The 26,290-nt window shown below is 42.3% G+C and overlaps 1 protein-coding gene across 2 annotated transcripts in view; it reads left to right on the forward strand.

Annotated features, from left to right (window-relative positions):
- The window catches only part of FMN2 (formin 2), a 2,161,480-nt gene that overhangs the window by 693,912 nt on the left and 1,441,278 nt on the right, over positions 1–26,290 (forward strand). For both annotated transcript variants that reach the window (XM_075339745.1, XM_075339746.1), the window contains one exon: positions 3,074–3,135. In XM_075339745.1, coding sequence (XP_075195860.1) covers positions 3,074–3,135 — 62 coding nt within the window. The remainder of the gene's footprint in view (positions 1–3,073; positions 3,136–26,290) is intronic.

Here is a 26,290-nt window from a genome sequence, read left to right on the forward strand (position 1 = left end):
GCGCCAACATATTCCTTAGTCTTTTACAATTAAGGGGGGCATATACATAAAACATAAGGCAACACATAGTTGAACAGTTACAGGAGTGAGGGCCCTGCTCGAAAGCTTACAGTCTATGGGACTCCTAGATATGTATGGATAACGTCGATGTATTCACCTCATATATAAAAAAGAATGCTCAAAAGATCTAGTAATTGTCTATTGGTTGCACTATGGTCTGTTTGGTTAAAACCTATTATATGTTTGTTATTTAGAGTGTGTTAACTATGCTATAATAAAGAGCACAATGGAAACACATCTTAGGCCCCTTTCACACGTCAGTGATTCTGGTACGTTTGTGCTTTTTTTTAAACGTACCAGAATCACGGACATACGCAGACCCATTATAATGAATGGGTCTGCTCACACGTCAGTGATTTTTCACTGCACGTGTCTCCGTGCAGCGTACCCGCGTGTGCGTGATTGCTGCACGGAGACATGTCCATTTTTTTCTGGCATCACTGATGTTCCACGGACCACGCAGTGGTGTGGTCCGTGAAACACGTGCCAGAAAAAAACGTGCATTTAAAATAATAAACATTTTAACTCACCCGGCGTCCAGCGATGTCCTCTGCAGCCCGTTCTCCCTGCTGCTTCTAAGCCGGCTGATTACTGTCGCGCATATTCATTATGCGCGACACAGCCGACCCGGAAGCAGCTGCTGTGGGGGTCACCGCCGGCCGGATGCTGCACCGCGGGAGCGGTCAGCACCATGGACAGCGGGAGCGCGCACAGGTGAGTTGATTTCTAAGTGCAATCACGGGCCACGGATAACGGAGCCCGGATTGCACTTAGACAACCCACGTGTGCCGTGATTCACGGCACACGCAGGGACATGTGCGTGTTTTACACGCCAGTGAAAAACGTCACTGTTTTTCACTGACGTGTGAAACGGGCCTTAAGCACATTTTTTTCTGCTCCATATATTGGATTTTTATATTTTCCTTTTAATAAAGAAGTTTTTATACTTTTGGAAATTCTGAAGAGTGCTGGATTTTCTCTATCTTTTCAACTCTTGAGATAAGCCCCTGAGTCCCTGTTGCTAGAGATTGTAGTGAAAATTAGAACATGGAAGACACAACACGGAAGACATAAGTGCTGACTCTTTCCTTCTCTTGATCAGCACCAGTATCGGTATCAGGGTCACTCAAAATGAATTTGGAGTTTTGAAGTCACTTACATACATTTTTTCAAAGTTCTATGAATTTCCATGCTGGACTAAATTTTTTTTTATTAGTGGAAAATTCGAGTATCCTAATACTTTAACCCCTCTAAAACTATCAAAACTTACAAAGGCTTTGTTTAGTTATATTGTGTTGTGTCCTTTTCTGGATTGTAAAATGTAAACTTTTCTAAGAAAAAAAAAAAGAAAATTGTTTATTTCATAAATCAGTAGTCTAAATGTAAATCATTAACTTTGTAATATATCTTAAAGGGAGAAATCTACTTCTTTATCCTCATGGACTGCATTCATTGAGTACAGATTCACACAGAGATGACATATGTGCCCCCCAGGACATACCAGATCCCCCTTGTGTGGTATCCACATTCTGCTAAAAACATAATATAAAAAATGAGGGTAATATCGTCCGCGTGGGATGCTCCCACACGGAGATATGAGGATTCCATAATGTTGGAAGAGGGGAAAACCCCCTCCCTTACATGATGTCAGCAGAGGTGGGGGCTGCGGGTGGGACAGAGTTTATTAAAAGCCAGTGTCTTAGTACCCACTATGTCAATGCCCAGAGGATATACATTCTGTGGTATCAGAGCCATAACCCGTGACCAGGTGTAGTAATATCTTTCATTTTTTTCCCTTTTATTTTTATGTAACTGTATACTGTACTTGTATTGTTCCCTTTTGTAAATTCGTGTATATTTTTGTAAACACTTCCTATTTTTGGATTAAATATATAAAATTTAATAGCTTCTTTCCTCACTCTATATACGACTCCGAACCCGAAGCCTTCTGCTATCTGAAACAGGTCCCCAGCTATTCCTAAAGTTGGGTGGTGGCAGTGGAATTATTGTTGTGTAGAATTATTGGGGTGCTATCATTAAGGGTACCGAGGTACATATATATTCCATTAGCAGGAATCGGTGATAGATACATTTACCCTTGCTGTGAGACCTCCAATATTTGGCATTATTAGCTCAGCAACCTCATTTACTTAATGTCCGGCAGTTCCGAAATTGACCTGACACTAAGGGGGGCTAGAGAGTAGTCGTGTTCTGGACAAATCCGTAAACAGCAGGTGGGATTCTGGTGTGACCCCAGCTGTTCCTGACAAAGGCCAATTTTGACTTTTAGGATTGCTGCTTCCAATAGGTGGAGCTAGAGTTTGTCTCCTTTCCTGGAGAGACAATTTGAATAGTATATTTAAACTTTTGTGGAGGGTGAGTGACGAGTTGGGCAGCCAAGCATTCTACTGCAAGTTCACATGACATGATAGCTACAATTCTCCATAGATCTTTATGATCAGCAACTGTCATCTCATATCTTAAAAATAGGAAAGTCTGTATTCACTGAAGGCTGATTTTACCCCTGGATTGACAATTTTGAGAATGGTTGTTCAGTCCTGTTGGAAAAAGAAGCAGAATTCTTTAATATGATATATTAGAAAGTTTTTTATTTTTACATGTACCAATGATTTCTGATAAATAAAGTTAAAATTACATTTAAATTTTAAATGGAAGAATTTTCATTCTGTTTGCAATATATAATAAGTAGTGATGAGCAAGCGCACTCTCCACAGCTCATTACTCCATCAACCCTCAATCACCAGAGTTTGAAAATGCTTGAGTTTCCCATTGACATCCATTATACTCTGTACCCGAGTCGCGTCGGGGTACACCCATGCAGTGACGAGTATGCTCGCCCATCACTAATAATATGTTATTGAAATTGAAAAAAATTCAAAAAGTTTTTATTGTTACAACTAATTATTTTCTTTTAACCAAAGTTTAATAACTGTTTAAAAACCTTTGCAATGCAGAAACAATGGCATTTAATATGGTATTTTTATTTGTTTAGCTGTTTTGAAAATGGACTATTCGGTGGTTGATTTAGAAACCCTTCAAGCTTTATATGAAAATGTAAGTATAGTTTGCAATGTTAAAACCCATGTAAATAGAATCGAAAGCAAGGTTCCAGGCTCCTGCTTACTAAGCCTTAGTTGCCTCAGAATATAGTTGGCAGTTGCAAGGTATTTTTATTTTTATTATATATAATGTTAAAATAGAAAGACAATAAACAATTGACAACAGTTAAAACAATAGTAGCAGATAATACAGACTTCAGGTCAATTAATCTAACAATATTACCCAGGTGATATGAAAAATAAATTTAAAGCCAGGGGCGGACACTGACAGCTTGGGGCCATTGTGAAAGAAATTGTGCCTAGACCCCCTCTTTTATGGTGACAAAGCTACAAATAAAGATATATATATATATATATATATATATATATATATATATATATATCTATATATATATCTATATATATCTATATATAGATATATATATATATATATATCTAGAGAGATAAAAAAAAAAATATATATATATATATATATATATATATATATAAAAATATATATAAATTATTTATATACGGTGGGGAGGACACTGAGGACCATTTAATGACTTGTGGGATAGAGAGGAGGTAATCCGGGCCATATTATGATTGTGGGGTCGGGAGGACATTGAGGACTATATAAAGAATTGTGAATAAACAAAGGCAGAAACACTGGGCAGTATTCAAAGCAGTCCATCACTTTTGTTTCAGCCGCTTACCCGAGGCAAAATCTAGAGCTTGTTAGCACTATATGGCAGTAGATTTCAGACCCCCGTATGTGGTGCTCATTTCAAACAGTCCAGATCCATATCCATTTTAAACTCAAAGAAAATGAAAGGCACTCACCGGTCTTGCATTGAAAAAGGAATGTATTCCGACATCAAAAATGCGGGTGCAGGTAGTGAGGGAGGACGACAGCTGTTTCGCGTCTCACACAGATGCTTCTACGAGTCCATGTTAGATGACATAAGTTCCTACTATTTAAACCGACATGAAAACGCCACATGTGAAAATTAAGTGTCATCAGTGATATAAAACTAATAAAACCAATATACAAAACACAGATGCGATATTCTCAAATCAATCTGAGCTATAGATTAATAGTAATTTTAATTTTAAGGAAACATTTTCCACAATAATAATAATTACATCCTATACTAAATAGTACTAATGCTCTACATGATAATTCTATAAAAACACAATAAGGTTGTTTTTTTTCATTGAATCCAATAGGGCCCAGTGCAATATATTGAATGACATATTGCGCTTCCTTTTGTAAGAACAATTTATGGAGATCTCCTTCTATTCTGGGCTCTACTTTTTCTACACCTGCAAAGCTCAATGTATTAACATCAGAATTATGTACTTCTCTGATATGGGCAATCAATGTAGTCGCTCCTATCACTGTCAAAATAGAATTCCTATACTCCCTAAATCGTACAAACAAAGGGCGAATGGTTTTTCCGATATAATACATACCGCATGGAAAAAACACTATATACAGTCATATGAAAAAGTTTGGGCACCCCTATTAATGTTTACCTTTTTTCTTTATAACAATTTGGGTTTTTGCAACAGCTATTTCAGTTTCATATATCTAATAACTAATATATCTAACACTTTTGCACTGGTCAAATTTTGTTTAAATGCGGATTGCACATTTTCTGTTAGTACAATAAACCTCATTTCAATCCGGAAATATTACTCAGTCCATCAGTTATTAGATACATGAAACTGAAATAGCTGTTGCAAAACCCCAAATTGTTATAAAGAAAAAAGGTTAACATTAATAGGGGTGCCCAAACTTTTTCATATGACTGTATACTACCATTTGTGTCCTACATATAATTAAATGTCTTGTTATATGCCAATGTTCTCCTATTTTTAACCCTTTCCCCACTTTATGGTGACTACAAAAGGAACAATTGACACATCTTTAGTTCCCTATATGGGTAAATTTTTCCAACCACGTTTGTGGGGTACATAAGGTTTTTTTCACCAGACGATCTCCTAGATTTTTACATCTTCTATAGGAAATTATAGGTTCTAATTTTCCCACTTCTGTCAAATCCTTATCTCGACCTATAACGTGCCAATTCTTATTAATGACAGTACGTATAAAGGTCCAGTCACACTAAGCAACTTACCAGCGATCCCAACAACGATAGGGATCGCTGGTAAGTTGCTAGGAGGTTGCTGGTGAGATGTCACACTGCGACGCTCCAGCGATCCCACCAGCAACCTGACCTGGCAGGGATCGCTGGAGCGTCGCTACACGAGTTGCTGGTGAGCTCACCAGCAACCAGTGACCAGCCCCCAGCGCCGCGTGGAAGATGCTGCGCTTGGTAACTAAGGTAAATATCGGGTAACCAACCCGATATTTACCTTGGTTACCAGCGCACGCAGCTACACGTGCAGAGAACAGGGAGCAGCGCACACTGAGCGCTGGCTCCCTGCTCTCCTAGTTACAGCACACATCGGGTTAATTACCCAATGTGTGCTGCAGCTAAATGTGCACAGAGCAGGGAGCAGCGCACAATGCTTAGCGCTGGCTCCCTGCTCTCCTAGCTACAGACACATCGGGTTAATTAACCCGATGTGTCCTGCAGCTACATGTGCACAGAGCAGGAGCCAGCACTGACAGTGAGAGCGGCGGAGGCTGGTAACAAAGGTAAATATCGGGTAACCAAGGACAGGGCTTCTTGGTTACCCGATGTTTACATTGGTTACCAGCCTCCGCAGAAGCCGGCTCCTGCTGCCTGCACATTTAGTTGTTGCTGTCTCGCTGTCACACACAGCGATCTGTGCTTCACAGCAGGACAGCAACAACTAAAAAATGGCCCAGGACATTCAGCAACAACCAACGACCTCACAGCAGGGGCCAGGTTGTTGCTGGATGTCACACACAGCAACATCGCTAGCAACGTCACAAAAGTTGTTCGTTAGCAGCAATGTTGCTAGCGATGTTGCTTAGTGTGACGGGGCCTTAACATTGTCCAACGGCCCATAATTAAAATTAAATACAAAACGGGAAGATTTTTCTTTCTTATCTGTCTTAGCATTATTAGAACAGATCAATTGCACTTTCCTTTTCGCCTCCTCTATATTTTTAGCTGGATAACCCTGATCAATAAAACGCGCCTTTAAGTGCATTGTTTGTTCTTCTAATCTTAAAGGATTAAGGTACCGTCACACTAAGCAACATCGCTAGCAACATCGCTGCTGAGGCACAACTTGCTAGCGATGTTGCTGTGTGTGACATCCACCAACAACCTGGCCCCTGCTGTGAGGTCACTGGTTGTTGCTGAATGTCCTGGACCATTTTTTAGTTGTTGCTCTCCCGCTGTGAAGTACACATCGCTGTGTGTGACAGCGAGAGAGCAACAACTGAATGTGCAGTGAGCAGGGAGCCGGCTTCTGCAGACGCTGGTAACCAATGTAAATATCGGGTAACCAAGAAGCCCTTTCCTTGGTTACCCGATATTTACCTTTGTTACCAGCGTCCGTTGCTCTTACGCTGTCAGTGCCGGCTCCCTGCTCCCTGCACACATAGCCAGACTACACATTGGGTAATTAACCCGATGTGTACTCTGGCTAGGAGTTCAGGGAGCCAGCACTAAGCGGTGTGCCCGATATTTACCTTAGTTACCAAGCACAGCATCGCTTCCACGAGTCGCTGCTGGCTGGGGGCTAATCACTGGTTGCTGGTGAGATCTGCCTGTGTGACAGCTCACCAGCAACCCGTGTAGCGACGCTCCAGCGATCCCTGCCAGGTCAGGTTGCTGGTGGGATCGCTAGAGCGTCGCTTAGTGTGACGGTACCTTTAGTTGTAATTCCGTTCAACCACATGAATTGACTAAAAGGGACTGAATCTTTTATATGAGGAGGGTGGGCGCTTTTATAGTGTAGAAGCATGTTAACTGCTGTAGGTTTCCTGAAAAGTTCTCTTTCAATTTTGCCTTCTCTAGTACTTAATTTTACATTTAGAAAATCTATGCATTCTGTTTCAAACACATGAGTGAACAGCATATTAAATTTGTTTGATGCGTTTAAATAGGAGACAAATGCCTCAAACTCGCTGTGTTACGCATCCCATATAATCAGGACTAGAGTTGAGCGTGGTTCGCGGTTCGAGGTTCTCCAGTTCGTGGCTCGAGTGATTTTGGGGGCTGTTCTAGATCGAACTAGAACTCGAGCTTTTTGCTAAAGCTCGATAGTTCTAGATACGTTCGAAAACGGTTCTAGCAGCAAAAAGACAAGCTAATTACTAGCTGGCTTTCCGCTGTAATAGTGTAAGTCACTCTGTGACTCACACTATTATGAAATTTCAGCGTACAGTGTGCGGGAACAGCGCATTCAGATCACTGCTGTTTGGATAATGGCGATCGCCATTTTTTTTTTTTTTCTTGTCTTCCTTCCCTAAGCGCGCGCATGTAGTGGGGCGGGCCAGCATGTCAGCCAATCCCAGACACACACACAGCTAAGTGGACTTTTAGCCAGAGAAGCAACGGCATGTGTGATAGGATGTCCATGTCACATGTCCATGCATTATAAAAACGGACATTTTCCTCCAGCACGCTATTATCTGCCTTCTGCGTCTTGGTGTCAGTCACCGCTGGCGTAGCTCCTGTCTCCGATACTGCTGTGTACGCGCTATACACAGCGCTATACAGAATAGGGATAGAAGTTTCTATTAGTCCTTGTAAGGGCTAATACCGGCAGGGTCAGAGCCATAGGTGACAGTCAGGTCCGTGAAAACAGATTTTAACAGCTACACAAGATAACAGCGTCTGTGTAGCTAAGGTCAGGGATTTCCTCGCTGCACTTTCCCATTAGGAGGGATAGAAAGGGAGGCTTCCTTTCCTCTACCCAGACCCACAACCCTGCCACTGTACCCTCCTGCCCTTTGCAGACTCAAACTCATTGTTACTAAGCCATTATACTAGCAAACACTGAGGAAACTTAGTGGCATCCTAAAAGTGGCTGTTGGACTTCCATTAGTGTCCCACTGGTGCAAAACTATGTGCAGCACCTCTGCATTGCACACTCAAACTCATTGTTACTAAGCCATTATACTAGTAAACACTGAGTAAACTTAAATAGCCCAAGAAAAAATAGAAATATATTTTTTCAAAATAAGAGTACACAGTCCAATCCACATACAAATTGATTTTTTATTTTAATGACAGCATAAACAAAATACCACACTATTAAAAGAGATGCACACAGAATGAAATAAAACTGGGACCAGCGGCATATAAAAATTGGCATCAAATTTCAATATCACCATTCCAAAATGACAGCTGTTTAAAATATCCAATCAGGTAATGCAGAACAAAATCACCTACTCCTAACAAAGTGCATATAGTGCCTAATTGCATATGCATCCCAATGAGGTAGATAGGTAAAATGAAAACAGCATCACTATGAAAAAACTAATTGTCATATAAGGACTTAGGACAATCAATAACTGCCACCTCCTACTAGTGCTGTAAGCTAGTAAGCTAATAACCACGAGGAGTTATATGCACTATTCTACATATGTCAGGAATGAACAAGTGGGCCATCTAACCATACATAACGGCTTTCCGAATTATAGGTAGATCACCATACCCCATACACGGACCAGTGCGTGGCTATATCCGCACTCACAACCAATGACACTCGAACATGCTACACCTTATAGTGGCAAGATGGAATTACAGCAGGAACATACCTGTACGGAGGATGTGAAGGTGCCACGGTCCCATAGGCAACCCGACGCGCGTTTCGCACCCGGCTTCGACGGGGGGCGTGCCGGGTAAGAGGGAACACGGGAACTAAATGCTGGTATCCCACCAATCGGAGGATAAGCAGCGCTCACGTGATCTTTCACCATCCGGTTTCAAAACAACTTCCTGTCGGGCGGCTCTGGTACGCAACCTGCGTGTCAAGCACCGGAAGTTGTGCAGCGACGCAGGTTGGTCCCATCATATACGCCGTTCATTTGGTTCCGGAGGAATCAGATCACAAGAGCGCATACCCCCGATGGTATATATAATCTACCGATGTACTATAATAAGAGTAAGGATAGGAGGCCGGACTTTGAGCAGCTACAGGGCAACTTTTATCCCCAGGAAAACTCACATTATGCATGGAAAAGATTTTTTTTTTAAAAAATATAATAAAATAAATGCACATATTGAATCACTGGAGAACTGCGCACTGCCTGCCACTGTTATGATGTATTGTGCACAGTGTCATTGAAACTGTATCGACAGCCAATATAGCAATGCACACCTCTCCAGGGATACACATATACAACAAGTAATGCATAGTCTCAATATGAACATGACATACAATAAATCCCGGTGTCCCCTAATGGTGAAGAGGACAATCAGTCACCAACCCCATTTAGATGTAGCATATATCACAAAAACATCACGTGAAATAAATTAAAGCAATATTAAAATCCAACAACTACTGATGTTTTAACTATCACAAATCCCCTTGTAGGATATCCCATCTTCAAGGGAAATTCGTTCTTATTGCAAGGAGATGGATAGAATATCTGGAAAAGACATCACGTGGGTCATGGTTTCTTCAAACCGCATGGATCAAGGTCTTTCAATATGCACATCACATGGGTGGAAACCCAGTCCTCTTTCTCTGGACACACAGGATACCTAATATTGGAAAATCTACACAAAAAAGAAGGGAATTAGCCAAATAGAACAAATACTTCATGAATAAACCGGCACCCCATTAACCATCCCTCATGGATCCCAGTTCCCCCCTGCCCGACACACTACATAAATTAAAACCAATAAAAACAATTTAAAAACACACTAGCAGAGTTGACGAGCCAACGCTAAAGGGACAGACAATAAACCTCACAAAAAGGCCCCAAAACCCAGGGTCTCGTTGAGACCCTGGGGGCTGAGGGTACCCAGCCTGAAGATCCAACGGCTCTCCAACCTGGCTAATATCTTTGCCAGGTCCCCCCCTCTAATGCCCAGGTCAACCTGGTCAATGGCCTTAATTTTAAGAACATGGGGGTTGCATCCGTGAAACTCCTTAAAATGACGTGGCAACGTCTTCAATGTAGTATAATCCTCCACAGTTTTGGCTTTTGCTATATCTCTACAGTGCTCCCGTACTCGGATCTTCAACTGGCTATGCACCAACTCTGATCAGTTGGTGCATAGCCACTTCGATCCTCAGCGGAAGGATAGAAGGTTGGTGCCCATTTCTGATCAGGGTTTCTTTCCCTGCACTTTTTGTAAAGCCTGTGCCAATTTGACAAAATCAAAAAATTTTACAAACTTTGATGGGTCTCGGAAATTCAATATCAGGATGCATTTGTCATGTTCTTCAAAGGGAGTCATCTACTTAGGAGAATGCCCCTGTAAAAAACTATATGTAGGTCTCACTACTCGGGAGTTGAAGATCCGAGTACGGGAGCACTGTAGAGATATAGCAAAAGCCAAAACTGTGGAGGATTATACTACATTGAAGACGTTGCCACGTCATTTTAAGGAGTTTCACGGATGCAACCCCCATGTTCTTAAAATTAAGGCCATTGACCAGGTTGACCTGGGCATTAGAGGGGGGGACCTGGCAAAGATATTAGCCAGGTTGGAGAGCCGTTGGATCTTCAGGCTGGGTACCCTCAGCCCCCAGGGTCTCAACGAGACCCTGGGTTTTGGGGCCTTTTTGTGAGGTTTATTGTCTGTCCCTTTAGCGTTGGCTCGTCAACTCTGCTAGTGTGTTTTTAAATTGTTTTTATTGGTTTTAATTTATGTAGTGTGTCGGGCAGGGGGGAACTGGGATCCATGAGGGATGGTTAATGGGGTGCCGGTTTATTCATGAAGTATTTGTTCTATTTGGCTAATTCCCTTCTTTTTTGTGTAGATTTTCCAATATTAGGTATCCTGTGTGTCCAGAGAAAGAGGACTGGGTTTCCACCCATGTGATGTGCATATTGAAAGACCTTGATCCATGCGGTTTGAAGAAACCATGACCCACGTGATGTCTTTTCCAGATATTCTATCCATCTCCTTGCAATAAGAACGAATTTCCCTTGAAGATGGGATATCCTACAAGGGGATTTGTGATAGTTAAAACATCAGTAGTTGTTGGATTTTAATATTGCTTTAATTTATTTCACGCGATGTTTTTGTGATATATGCTACATCTAAATGGGGTTGGTGACTGATTGTCCTCTTCACCATTAGGGGACACCGGGATTTATTGTATGTCATGTTCATATTGAGACTATGCATTACTTGTTGTATATGTGTATCCCTGGAGAGGTGTGCATTGCTATATTGGCTGTCGATACAGTTTCAATGACACTGTGCACAATACATCATAACAGTGGCAGGCAGTGCGCAGTTCTCCAGTGATTCAATATGTGCATTTATTTTATTATATTTTTTAAAAAAAAAATCTTTTCCATGCATAATGTGAGTTTTCCTGGGGATAAAAGTTGCCCTGTAGCTGCTCAAAGTCCGGCCTCCTATCCTTACTCTTATTATAGTACATCGGTAGATTATATATACCATCGGGGGTATGCGCTCTTGTGATCTGATTCCTCCGGAACCAAATGAACGGCGTATATGATGGGACCAAACTGCGTCGCTGCACAACTTCCGGTGCTTGACACGCAGGTTGCGTACCAGAGCCGCCCGACAGGAAGTTGTTTTGAAACCGGATGGTGAAAGATCACGTGAGCGCTGCTTATCCTCCGATTGGTGGGATACCAGCATTTAGTTCCCGTGTTCCCTCTTGCCCGGCACGCCCCCCGTCGAAGCCGGGTGCGAAACGCGCGTCGGGTTGCCTATGGGACCGTGGCACCTTCATATCCTCCGTACAGGTATGTTCCTGCTGTAATTCCATCTTGCCACTATAAGGTGTAGCATGTTCGAGTGTCATTGGTTGTGAGTGCGGATATAGCCACGCACTGGTCCGTGTATGGGGTATGGTGATCTACCTATAATTCGGAAAGCCGTTATGTATGGTTAGATGGCCCACTTGTTCATTCCTGACATATGTAGAATAGTGCATATAACTCCTCGTGGTTATTAGCTTACTAGCTTACAGCACTAGTAGGAGGTGGCAGTTATTGATTGTCCTAAGTCCTTATATGACAATTAGTTTTTTCATAGTGATGCTGTTTTCATTTTACCTATCTACCTCATTGGGATGCATATGCAATTAGGCACTATATGCACTTTGTTAGGAGTAGGTGATTTTGTTCTGCATTACCTGATTGGATATTTTAAACAGCTGTCATTTTGGAATGGTGATATTGAAATTTGATGCCAATTTTTATATGCCGCTGGTCCCAGTTTTATTTCATTCTGTGTGCATCTCTTTTAATAGTGTGGTATTTTGTTTATGCTGTCATTAAAATAAAAAATCAATTTGCATGTGGATTGGACTGTGTACTCTTATTTTGAAAAAATATATTTCTATTTTTTCTTGGGCTATTTACTTATGTGTATGGGAGTGTCCGTATATATATTTGACCTCTTTTTGAAAATAACTGAGTAAACTTAGTGGCATCCTAAAAGTGGCTGTTGGACTTCCATTAGGGTCCCACTGGTGCAAACCTATGTGCAGCACCTCTGCATTGCACACTCAAACTCATTGTTACTAAGCCATTATACTAGCAAACACTAAGTAAACTTAGTGGCATCCTAAAAGTGGCTGTTGGACGTCCATTAGTGTCCCACTGGTGCAAACCTATGTGCAGCACCTCTGCATTGCACACTCAAACTCATTGTTACTAAGCCATTATACTAGCAAACACTGAGTAAACTTAGTGGCATCCTAAAAGTGGCTGTTGGACTTCCATTAGTGTCCCACTGGTGCAAACCTATGTGCAGCACATCTGCATTGCACACTCAAACTCATTGTTACTAAGCCATTATACTAGCAAACACTGAGTAAACTTAGTGGCATCCTAAAAATGGCTGTTGGACTTCCATTAGTGTCCCACTGGTGCAAACCTATGTGCAGCACCTCTGCATTGCACACTCAAACTCATTGTTACTAAGCCATTATACTAGCAAACTATGCTGCCAGTTTAAGGGCCGTAGTTGCATTGTCAGGGATAGTTATTGTTGTTTATTCTGCTGTTAATAAAGATAGACCACCGCTGCAATCTACACCACCTCTCAATTTTTACTACCACATTTTAAGTGCACAATCTTGTCGCAATCAACATGAGTGGCAAAATGACAGATGCTGGTGGAAAGGGGAAGAGGCGTGTTGAAAAGGAAAAAAAGGGTTTGTCCGTGGGGAAGGTGGCAAAGCTCCATTAACATCTGCTGAAGATAGACCATCTTCCAGCAAAAGTAAGATGTCTACTACTTACCGTGGACAATCCGATGTGCTCCCTTTTTTACGGACACGAACAACTGGAACAAAGGTAGATGATGGCCAAAAAAAGAAAATGCTTGAATGGATCTCAAGTGGTCCAACAAGTGCCCTCTCCTCCACCTCAACTACCGCATCCAAAAAAGACCAGTCCTCTAAGTTCTCATCCCAATCACACTTGCTTTCTCCCAGCTCTGAAGTCTCCATCCGCCCTGCACAGTATGGTGGAACTGAGATGGCTGAGTCTGCAGAGCTGTTCAGTCACAGTATAGCCCCTAGGCTATAATCAGAGGTCTGCTCCCAAGCTACAGTGAGTACAGACCAGGAAATGGTCTGCAGTGATGCCCTGAACCTTTGTGACTCAGATTCAGGCCGTGATGACCAAGTTTCTGAGCATAATGTTGACCCTTATTCACAAACTGAAACACCTGTTGTAATAGACAATGAGGAACATACTGATGACGATGAGACGCAGATACCAGATTGGGATGACAACTTAAATATTCGGTCAGGGCAAGAAGAGGCTCGGTCTGAGGGTGAGGGGAGTGCAAACACAACAATTGATGAGGAAGTTCTAGATCCCACCTACTGTCAACCCACAGTCAGGCCCTCGAGGAGGCCAACAGAGACGGTGGAGGAGGATGCAACTGACGACGAAGTTACCTTGCGCCTTCCTGGACAGAGTCGGAGTACTGGTAGCACGTCTACAACTGCATCCTCAGCCACCACTGTGCCTCTGAGCACTAGTCGGGGTGGATCAGCAGGTCGCATGCCCTCTAAGCCTTGCCTAGCCTGGTCCTTTTTTAACATAGCAAAAGATCGCCCAAATTATGTGATCTGTAAAATTTGTCGTGATTCTGTTTGACAACGTCTTCCATGAATCGTCACATGAATAAATATCATATGTCCCAGTGGGAAGCTCACCGTGCTGCAATGCGGCCTAACGGAGCGAACCATCCACCGCCTGCCCCTTCCAGTGCATCCGCGCGCTCTTCATCTTCTAGGACTGTGGGGACAGCTGTCACAGATGAGGATGTCCAGCTCTTCAGGCAAAAAAATCACGTCTTTATTTTATCATGCAGACACAAAGAATGACATGACCAGCACAACGCGTTTCAGGTGAAAGCACTCACCCTTAATCATGATACTGGATAGACGGTGCTGCAAAGCTTATATGCAAATGCTAATCAATGTAACAGATGTTTAAATTACTTCAGCACCTTACATGCACGAAATAGGTTTTACCATGAAAATCATTACATACATATACAATTAAAAAACAATGATACAATACAATACAATGCAATAAAGTACACATTTTTCAATGGTTTTCTGGATTTGAAGATATATACGTTTATAACCAAACCAGTTGCAGTGCGCCATTCAGTGTGTGCAGATATAACACCTTCAAGTTTAATGCACATACATATGTGCCAATATATCATATTTAAATAAATAAATCTGCACTCAACAAATAGCGCACACCGGAATTTTTTAAAACATATTTACTCATGTATATCCCCATGTATATGCACACATATTGCCCTTCTATATATGTGCTCAGTTGTCATACTATGTAAAAGCTTTTAAGTTCCGACATGGAAGTTTAATATCTATATTATGTGGATTTTCCTGCACTTCGGAGTACCTAAATGCTTATATATGAACTCAAATGGATTTATATACTTTGAAAGAAGCCTAATTTTTTATTGTCAAAAATTTATTTTAATTATTTTAATTTTGTTGGGGTTTTTTTAAAAAAAAATTTTTGAAAAACTTTTTTTATTTTTTTGGTTAAATTATTATTTAAACTATGCTTCAATGAAAGAAACACATTGTTATTCTATATTATGGTAGAACACAAAGCGCCATGTTGAATGTAACGCAATATAACCGCACAAGTCGCAGATGGTGTAAATTTGGTGTGAATTAAAAAACGCAAGTAAGAGTTTTGGCTATGTATGCATGCACACTGCTTCTATATTAGTACTCGATTTATATTGTGTGGGGGCTGTTAGGTTTGAACTAGAAGATTTAATATCTGTGTTATATAAGTTTCATCCTACTCAGGAAAAATTTATCAATTGATGTCTATAAAACATGCTTTAATAAATTTATATGCTTGAAAAGAAATACCACAGCCAAATATATAATGAGCTGACCTTCAGCTTTAACATTAGGGGTTAAACTGCAACAATTGTTCCAAAGAGGCTAAAACACACCCTGCAGTTAGCATTTGTGAAAAAAAATTTTTGAAAAACTTTTATTTTTTTGGTTAAATTGTTATTTAACCCCTTCAGCCCCAAGCCTATTTTGACCCTAAAGACCAGGCCATTTTTTGCAATTCTGACCATTGTCACTTTATGAGGTTATAACTCTGGAACGCTTCAGCGGATCCCGGTGATTCTGAGATTGTTTTTTCGTGACATATTGGGCTTCATGTTAGTAGTAAATTTAGGCCGATATTTTTTGCATTTCTTTGTGAAAAAAACGGAAATTTCGCGAAAATTTTGAAAATTTTGTAATTTTCAAACTTTGAATTTTTATGCTCTAAAACCAACGAGAGATATGACACAAAATAATTAATAAATAACATTTCCCACATGTCTACTTTACATCAGAACAATTTTGGGAAAAAAAAAAAATTTAAGGAAGTTATAGGGGTTCAAAGTTTATGAGCAATTTCTCATTTTTACAACAAAATTTACAAAGCCACTTTTTTTAGGGACCACATCACATTTGAAGCGATTTTGAAAGGTCTACATGACACAGAACACCCAAAAGTGACACCATTCCAAAAACGGCACCCCTCAGGCTACTCAAAACCACATTCAAGAAGGTTATTAGCCCTTCAGGTGCTTCACAGTAACTAAAGCAATGTGGAAGGAAAAAATGAACATTTTACTTTTTGCAACAAAAATGTTAATTTAGTCTCAAATATTGCATATTCACAAGGGTAGCAGGATTAAATGAACCCCAAAATTTGTTGGGCAATTTCTACTGAACATGCAGATACCTCATATGTGGCGAAAAACCACTGTTTGGGCGCACAGCAGGACTCGGAAGGGAAGGAGCGCCATTTGACTTTTTTGAACAGAAAATTAGCTGGAATCGTTAGCCGCACCATGTTGCGTTTGGAGAGCCCCTGAGGTGCCGAAACGGTAGAGCTCCCCCACATGTGACCCCATTTTGGAAACTAGACCCCTCATGGAATTTATCTAGATGTTTATTGAGCACTTTGAGCCTCTGGGGGCTTCACAAAAGTTAATAGAGTTGAGCTGTGAAAATAAAAAATAAAAATTTTACCACAAAATTGTTACTTCAACCAGGTAGCTTTTTTTTCACAAGGGTATCAGGAAAAATTGCACCATAAAATGTATTGTGCAATTTCTCCTGAGTACACAGATACCTCATATGTGGTGGAAATCAAATGTTTGGGCGCACAGCAGGGCTCGGAAGGCAAGGAGCGTCATTTGACGTTTCAAACGCAAAATTGTCTGGGTTAATTAGCGTATTCCATGTTGCGTTTGGAGACCCCCCTAGGTGCCGAAACAGTGGAGCTCCCCCACATGTGACCCCATTTTGGAAACTAGACCCCCATGGCATAGAAAAAAAAAACAGCGGCAGATGGGGGGGGGCGGCAGATGGGGCGGCAGCAGATGGGGGGGGCAGCGGCATATAAAGGGAGCATCTGTGATTGTGAGACGGCGGCTGGGATAGGGTGGGGGCGGATGGGAGAGGGCGCAGTGGATGCAGGAGCGGCAGAGGATGGGGGGAGGGGGGGATGGGTGGGATGGGTGGGAAGGGGAGTGGGAGGTGAGATTGGGGATAGTTACCCTACAGGATGGATCTAGGCAGCTGGATCACAGGAGATGAAGAAGGCAGCAGATCGGGGAGGGAGCGCAGCGCAGATCACGGGGTGACAGGGGAGGGAGCACAGATCACGGGGTGACAGGGGAGGGAGCACAGATCACGGCGGTGACAGGGGAGGGAGCGCACATCACGGCGGTGACAGAGGAGGGAGCGCACATCACGGCGGTGACAGGGGAGGGAGCGCACATCATGGCGGTGACAGGGGAGGGAGCGCACATCACGGCGGTGACAGGGGAGGGAGCGCACATCACGGCGGTGACAGGGGAGGGAGCGCACATCACGGCGGTGACAGGGGAGGGAGCGCACATCACGGCGGTGACAGGGGAGGGAGCGCACATCACGGCGGTGACAGGGGAGGGAGCGCACATCACGGCGGTGACAGGGGAGGGAGCGCACATCACGGCGGTGAGAGGGGAGGGAGCGCACATCACGGCGGTGACAGGGGAGGGAGCGCACATCACGGCGGTGACAGGGGAGGGAGCGCACATCACGGCGGTGACAGGGGAGGGAGCGCACATCACGGCGGTGACAGGGGAGGGAGCGCACATCACGGCGGTGAGGGGACGAGCAGCCGATCACGAGGGAAAGGGGCCGGGCAGCAGATCGGGGGGACTGGAGGCACTGTGGCAGATGGAGGGCGGCGGCGGCGGATTGGGAGGTGTGGGGGTGAGGGTGCGGGCAGCAGATACGAGGGGTGGGGGTGCGGGTGGCAGATCGCGGCGGAGGGCAGCAGCGATGGCGGATCGGGAGGTGTGGGGGTGAGTGTGCGGGCAGCAGATACGAGGGGTGGGGGTGCGGGTGGCAGATCGCGGCGGAGGGCAGCGGCGGCGGCAGATCGGGAGGTGTGGGGGTGAGTGTGCGGGCAGCAGATACGAGGGGTGGGGGTGCGGGTGTCAGATCGCGGCGGAGGCAGCGGCGGATCGGGAGGTGTGGGGGTGAGTGTGCGGGCAGAAGATATGAGGGGTGGGGGTGCGGGTGGCAGATCGCGGCGGAGGGCAGCAGCGGCGGCGGATCGGGAGGTGTGGGGGTGAGTGTGAGGGCAGCAGATACGAGGGGTGGGGGTGTGGGTGTCAGATCGCGGCGGAGGGCAGCAGCGGCGGCGGATCGGGAGGTGTGGGGGTGAGGGTGCGGGCAGCAGATACGAGGGGTGGGGGTGCGGGTGTCAGATCGCGGCGGAGGGCAGAAGCGGCGGCGGATCGGGAGGTGTGGGGGTGAGTGTGCGGGCAGCAGATACGAGGGGTGGGGGTGCAGGTGGCAGATCGCAGCGGAGGGCAGCGGCGGATCGGGAGGTGTGGGGGTGAGGGTGTGGGCAGCAGATACAAGGGGTGGGGGTGCAGGTGGCAGATCGCGGCGGAGGGCATCAGCGGCGGCGGATCGGGAGGTGTGGGGGTGAGGGTGCGGGCAGCAGATACTAGGGGTGGGGGTGCGGGTGGCAGATCGCGGCGGCGGATCGGGAGGCCGGTTTCATATAGAGCAATGGCAGCGCGGCAACTTCCGGGTCCCATGCTGTTATGAGACCGGAGCATGGGACCCGGAAGTTGCCGCGCTGCCATTGCTCTATATGAAACCGGCCTCCCGATCCGGAGCTTGTCACCCTGCCATTGCACTGTGTACAGTCACTCACTGTGCTGGCGTGCTGCAGGGACGATGACGGGGGCGGTCACCGGCAACAGGTCCACTGTGATTGGAGAAATCGGTCACAAGGCCGATCTCTCCAATCAGAGCTACTGGAGCTGGGGGAGGGTGATCCAGTGAGGTCACCCAGCTCCAGCCAATGGCCAGTGCTATAGCTGAACTGGCCAGGGCTAGATTTCAATGTTTCAGTCACTTTAAGTGGCTGGAACATTACAGTGGCTGTGATTGGCTGAGCGACGTTCGTCAGCCAATCACAGCCTCCGTAGGTCCGGGGAGGAGGCACCACCCCTCCTGAGGTCAGGTACAGGTCCCCTCCTCCCCGAATCTGCGGTTTATCCTAACTTTTCGCAGTCACCGGAGGCTCCGGTGCCACGATTACGCCATGACGGAAAGATCCGTCCTTGGTCGTTAAGGCCCAGGGCACAAGGACGGATCTTTCCGTCCATGGTCGTGATGGGGTTAAACTATGCTTCAATGAAAGAAACACATTGTTATTCTATATTATGGTAGAACACAAAGCGCCATATTTAATGTAACGCAATATAACCGCACAAGTCGCAGATGGTATAAATTTGGTGTGAATTAAAAACGCAAGTAAGAGTTTTGGCTATGTATGCATGTACACTGCCCTTCTATATTAGTACTCGATTTATATTGTGTGGGGGCTGTTAGGTTTGAACTAGAAGGTTTAATATCTGTGTTATATAAGTTTCATCCTACTCAGGAAAAATTTATCAATTGATGTCTATGAAACATGCTTTAATAAATTTATATGCTAGAAAATAAATACCACAGCCAAATATATAATGAGTTGACTTTCAGCTTTAACATTAGGGGTTAAACTACAACAATTGTTCCAAAGAGGCTAAAACACACCCTGCAGTTAGCATTTGTTGCAACCACACAGAGGGAGCCAAGTATCTCCAACAATGAGGGAAAAAAGAAATTCACACAACAACTAAATAAGTGTGACGCCTATAGCCACATAAATCGCAAGTGGTGTAAATTAAAATTGCACGTTACAACTTTGGCTGTGGGTTCTTGAATTATGACATAATCATTGGTATATATTTGTTTCCCCCTTTATTTTTGAAGCCAATATACCAATGTTATAACAATATGGCAATGGATTTATTGGGCACAAGATTGTTTTTCCCACCCACCAAAAGCAGTGCAAGACAAGGCTTTAGTTTTTATCACCTAATAGAAAATCATGAGATCCCTGCGGAGATTCAAACCACAGGGAAAGGTGGTTTTTAATTTGAATATCCACCAGGCCTCTGTCTTACGCAAAAGTTTTTCCATATTACCCCCTCTATGCGACTTTTGTATTTTTTCTATTCCATACACCCGCAAAGTATCCAATGTGCCTTGATGTTTGTTAATAAAATGTTTTGATAACTGGGATGTGCCTCCAGAGGTTTTTTTATGTATTACATCGTATATATGTTCTTTTATGCGTGTGTGCAGTTCTCGTTTTGTACTTCCAATATATTTTAGTTTGCAAGTTATGCATTCTGCCAAATACACTATATATGAACTTCTACAATTTATAAAAGTTTTTATCGCATAGCTACTGCTAGCATCACTGTTTTCAAAAGATGTGATCTTTTTAGGAGTCAATGGGCACATTTTACACTGTTTTCTCGCACAATGGTAAAAACCCTTTAAAGACAGCCAGTTGGTGCCTGGAAGATTCGATTGTTTGTTTTTATTTTTGATGTCACTTGGAGATAACTTATCTCCCAGTGTCATTGCTTTTTTGGCAACTACTCTACAATTAATATTGAGAATTTTTTTCAAGGTTGTGTCTGTTTTTAATATAGTTAGATTGCGGAAAAAAATCTTTCGTATGTCCGCAAACTGATTACTATATCGTAAGGCTAAAGTGATAGCTGAATTAGCAATTGGTTGTTTTTTAGTCGTGGTCTGAGTGGTGGTTTTCGTAGAATTAATTTTTGATTTTACAACCTTTTGTGCTCTATTTAACATCCATTCTTTGTAACCTCTTTTTTTGAGTCTTATATTAATGGTGTCTACTTCAGTTTGGAGGTTTTTCTGAGAGTTGCAATTTCTATGTGCTCGTTGCATTTCTCCTACTGGTATGGCCTTGATGGTATGTGAGGGATGGTGACTTGCTGCATGCAAAATTGTATTTCCTGATACTTGTTTTCTATGGGTGCATGTTTCTATTAACCCAGTGTTAAGACCCGTCATTCGTAAGTCTAAAAAATTCACAGTGTGTTGTTGAAAATCCACCTTAAATTTTAGATTGAAAGGATTATTATTTATGTACATAGTGAGGTCAGATACGAGAGACCAACCGCCCGCCATGATGACGTCATCGATGAATCTCCCATACCAGAGCACACATCCCACAAATGGATTGCTGTCACAATAGATATATACCTCTTCCCACCAACTCATAACTAAATTAGCGACTGACGGGGAATACTTAGCACCCATAGAAACTCCAGTTTTTTGAATAAAGAATTGGGAGACAAACAAAAAATAATTGTTCGCCATAAGAAACCTGATAGCTTCTACTATGAAGGAAATTTTTTCGTTATCAAAATTTGAATATTTTGCCAAGTGATGTTGGACTGCCATTATTGCTATTTGTTGGGGTATTGAAGTATAAAGAGAAATGACATCTGCTGTTATCCAGCCATAGGTATTTTGCCACTTTATGTCATTAACTTCATTTAAAACACTAATTGTGTCCCTGAGGTAACCTGGAACACGGCGGGCCAGGGGCTGCAAAACAGAGTCAATCCACTGCCCCAGCCTCTCGCCCGCCGAGCCAATGCCAGATACTATGGGCCGCATGGGGGGTGGATTCTCCCCTTTATGTGTTTTAGGTAACCCATAGAGGATGGGTGTTCTGGGATCATTAATTTTAAGCCGCTCAGCGTATTTTTTGTCATAACAGCCAAGGGAAGCCCCCTCATTGATTAGCTTGTGAATTTTCTTATTGATGGTAATAGTGGGGTCAGTGGCGACAGGGACATAAGTGTTGGTATCAGACACCAAAATGCGCATCCAATCAATATAATCAGCTTTGTCCATTATCACCACCGATCTCCCTTTGTCAGATTTTTTGATTATAATATCTGAATTTTTCTCAAGTTGACAAAGTGCCTCTCTCTGTTGGACATTTAAGTTACTGAGATTGTTGTTTTTGCCAGATTCATGTAGCAGTCTCAGATCCCTCTCCATATTTTTTTGGAAGTTTATTATGGCTTCACATCTTTCATTTAACGGATAAAAATCCGGATTGGAAATACTAGGTGCAAAACCTCTACCATTGGGGGACTCTAGTTTGTATTGATCTCCCAACTCTTCCAATGTTAGCAATGCCATTTGTTCTTTAAATTTAAAATTTGTATACATATTTTCATTTTCAACTATATTGGCATCGGATTGCACAGTATCATGCCCAACAAAATGTTTTTTTACCACAACATTACGAACAAATTTGTTAATATCACACAATGTACCAAACAAGTCAAAATTATTAGTTGGTGCAAAATTTAAACCCAGAGCAAGAAGTGCTCTTTGTGTTGCCGATATGTCACAGGAAGATAAATTAATGACATCAAAATTTACATTAGAGTCTATGTCTTTTTGGGACGCAGGGTATAGTCTTTTGGATTTGTGTTTCCTACCTCTTCTTCTGCATTTCCTCTGAAATACTTTTGCTTTTTGTAGTAGTTTTTTGAAGGTTGAAATGTTGATTCAGCAGATGATTCATCTGTGGTGTAACCCACGGAAGTATCTAGATCAGAGGAGCCAAATGAAACTTTGGATTTTATTCTGGGAGTCTTTAGTATGGAACGCGGACTTTTCCATCTGTTGGTGTTTTCCCATCTGCCCCATTCATACACCTGGTTAGCTGAATAGTCATGTAAGTCTCTGTTTAACTTGCGTTTTTTCATATCAATGATGCTTAATTCAATTTTATCAACTGCTGCTTGTATGCGATTAATCGTATCCATGTAGTCTGCTTCAGAGGTGATTGTTTTTAGTGTGCATTTTGCTTCATCCAAGCCTGTCTGAGTCTCCTTGAGTGTGATTTCCTCATGTTCAATAATCAAGCCCATGCGTTTCAAGGAGCATGAGGATAGCGTGTCATTCCATTTAGAAACAAAGTTCTCAGAGTAAATTGTGTTAGGAATTTTCTTCAGGCGTAAGCCCCTTGGAATAATAGATTTTTCAACATAATTTTTTAAGGTGGTTATATTCCACCAAATTCTATTTTCTTTCTCTGCTAATCTTTGCAGTGTTTTAACAGATTCATTGCTTGTTGCAAAAACAGCAGGTGCATTGATATCTGTGGCTCCAAATAGCAGTTTTGCTTTATTCAGAGGTTGACTACAGCCATTCATGTTAAAGGCTGAATGAGCACGAGGGGTAATGTCCAGAAAACCAACTAGTAGTCTGCTAGTTTTTGTTTTTGCAACAAGCAATGAATCTGTTAAAACACTGCAAAGATTAACAGAGAAAGAAAATATAATTTGGTGGAATATAACCACCTTAAAAAATTATGTTGAAAAATCTATTATTCCAAGGGGCTTACGCCTGAAGAAAATTCCTAACACAATTTACTCTGAGAACTTTGTTTCTAAATGGAATGACACGCTATCCTCGTGCTCCTTGAAACTCATGGGCTTGATTATTGAACATAAGGAAATCACACTCAAGGAGACTCAGACAGGCTTGGATGAAGCAAAATCCACACTAAAAACAATCACCTCTGAAGCAGACTACATGGATACGATTAATCGCATACAAGCAGCAGTTGATAAAATTGAATTAAGCATCATTGATATGAAAAAACGCAAGTTAAACAGGGACTTACATGACTATTCAGCTAACCAGGTGTATGAATGGGGCAGATGGGAAAACACCAACAGATGGAAAAGTCCGCGTTCCATACTAAAGACTCCCAGAATAAAATCCAAAGTTTCATTTGGCTCCTCTGATCTAGATACTTCCTTGGGTTACACCACAGATGAATCATCTGCTGAATCAACATTTCAACCTTCAAAAAACTACTACAAAAAACAAAAGTATTTCAGAGGAAATGCAGAAGAAGAGGTAGGAAACACAAATCCAAAAGGCTATACCCTGCGTCCCAAAAAGACATAGACTCTAATGTAAATTTTGATGTCATTAATTTATCTTCCTGTGACATATCGGCAACACAAAGAGCACTTCTTGCTCTGGGTTTAAATTTTGCACCAACTAATAATTTTGACTTGTTTGGTACATTGTGTGATATTAACAAATTTGTTCGTAATGTTGTGGTAAAAAAACATTTTGTTGGGCATGATACTGTGCAATCCGATGCCAATATAGTTGAACATGAAAATATGTATACAAATTTTAAATTTAAAGAACAAATGGCATTGCTAACATTGGAAGAGTTGGGAGATCAATACAAACTAGAGTCCCCCAATGGTAGAGATTTTGCACCTAGTATTTCCAATCCGGATTTTTATCCGTTAAATGAAAGATGTGAAGCCATAATAAACTTCCAAAAAAATATGGAGAGGGATCTGAGACTGCTACATGAATCTGGCAAAAACAACAATCTCAGTAACTTAAATGTCCAACAGAGAGAGGCACTTTGTCAACTTGAGTAAAATTCAGATATTATAATCAAAAAATCTGACAAAGGGGGATCGGTGGTGATAATGGACAAAGCTGATTATATTGATTGGATGCGCCTTTTGGTGTCTGATACTAACACTTATGTCCCTGTCGCCATTGACCCCACTATTACCATCAATAAGAAAATTCACAAGCTAATCAATGAGGGGGCTTCCCTTGGCTGTTATGACAAAAAATACGCTGAGCGGCTTAAAATTAATGATCCCAGAACACCCATCCTCTATGGGTTACCTAAAACACATAAAGGGGAGAATCCTCCCCCCATGCGGCCCATAGTATCGGGCATTGGCTCGGCGGGCGAGAGGCTGGGGCAGTGGATTGACTCTGTTTTGCAGCCCCTGGCCCGCCGTGTTCCAGGTTACCTCAGGGACACTATTAGTGTTTTAAATGAAGTTAATGACATAAAGTGGCAAAATACCTATGGCTGGATAACAGCAGATGTCATTTCTCTTTATACTTCAATACCCCAACAAATAGCAATAATGGCAGTCCAACATCACTTGGCAAAATATTCAAATTTTGATAACGAAAAAATTTCCTTCATAGTAGAAGCTATCAGGTTTCTTATGGCGAACAATTATTTTTTGTTTGACTCCCAATTCTTTATTCAAAAAACTGGAGTTTCTATGGGTGCTAAGTATTCCCCGTCAGTCGCTAATTTAGTTATGAGTTGGTGGGAAGAGGTATATATCTATTGTGACAGCAATCCATTTGTGGGATGTGTGCTCTGGTACGGGAGATTCATCGATGACGTCATCATGGTATGGGCGGGCGATGGGTCTCTCGTATCTGCTATGTACATAAATAATAATCCTTTCAATCTAAAATTTAAGGTGGATTTTCAACAACACACTGTGAATTTTTTAGACTTAGGAATGACGGGTCTTAACACTGGGTTAATAGAAACATGCACCCATAGAAAACAAGTATCAGGAAATACAATTTTGCATGCAGCAAGTCACCATCCCTTACATACCATCAAGGCCATACCAGTAGGAGAAATGCAACGAGCACATAGAAATTGCAACTCTCAGAAAAACCTCCAAAATGAAGTAGACACCATTAATATAAGACTCAAAAAAAGAGGTTACAAAGAATGGATGTTAAATAGAGCACAAAAGGTTGTAAAATCAAATATTAATTCTACGAAAATCACCACTCAGACCACGACTAAAAAACAACCAATTGCTAATTCAGCTATCACTTTAGCCTTACGATATAGTAATCAGTTTGCGGACATACGAAAGATTTTTTTCCGCAATCTAACTATATTAAAAACAGACACAACCTTGAAAAAAATTCTCAATATTAATTGTAGAGTAGTTGCCAAAAAAGCAATGACACTGGGAGATAAGTTATCTCCAAGTGACATCAAAAATAAAAACAAACAATCGAATCTTCCAGGCACCAACTGGCTGTCTTTAAAGGGTTTTTACCATTGTGCGAGAAAACAGTGTAAAATGTGCCCATTGACTCCTAAAAAGATCACATCTTTTGAAAACAGTGATGCTAGCAGTAGCTATGCGATAAAAACTTTTATAAATTGTAGAAGTTCATATATAGTGTATTTGGCAGAATGCATAACTTGCAAACTAAAATATATTGGAAGTACAAAACGAGAACTG

This window comes from Anomaloglossus baeobatrachus, chromosome 3 (assembly GCF_048569485.1).
Source record: "Anomaloglossus baeobatrachus isolate aAnoBae1 chromosome 3, aAnoBae1.hap1, whole genome shotgun sequence".
Classification (NCBI taxonomy): Eukaryota; Metazoa; Chordata; class Amphibia; order Anura; family Aromobatidae; genus Anomaloglossus; species Anomaloglossus baeobatrachus.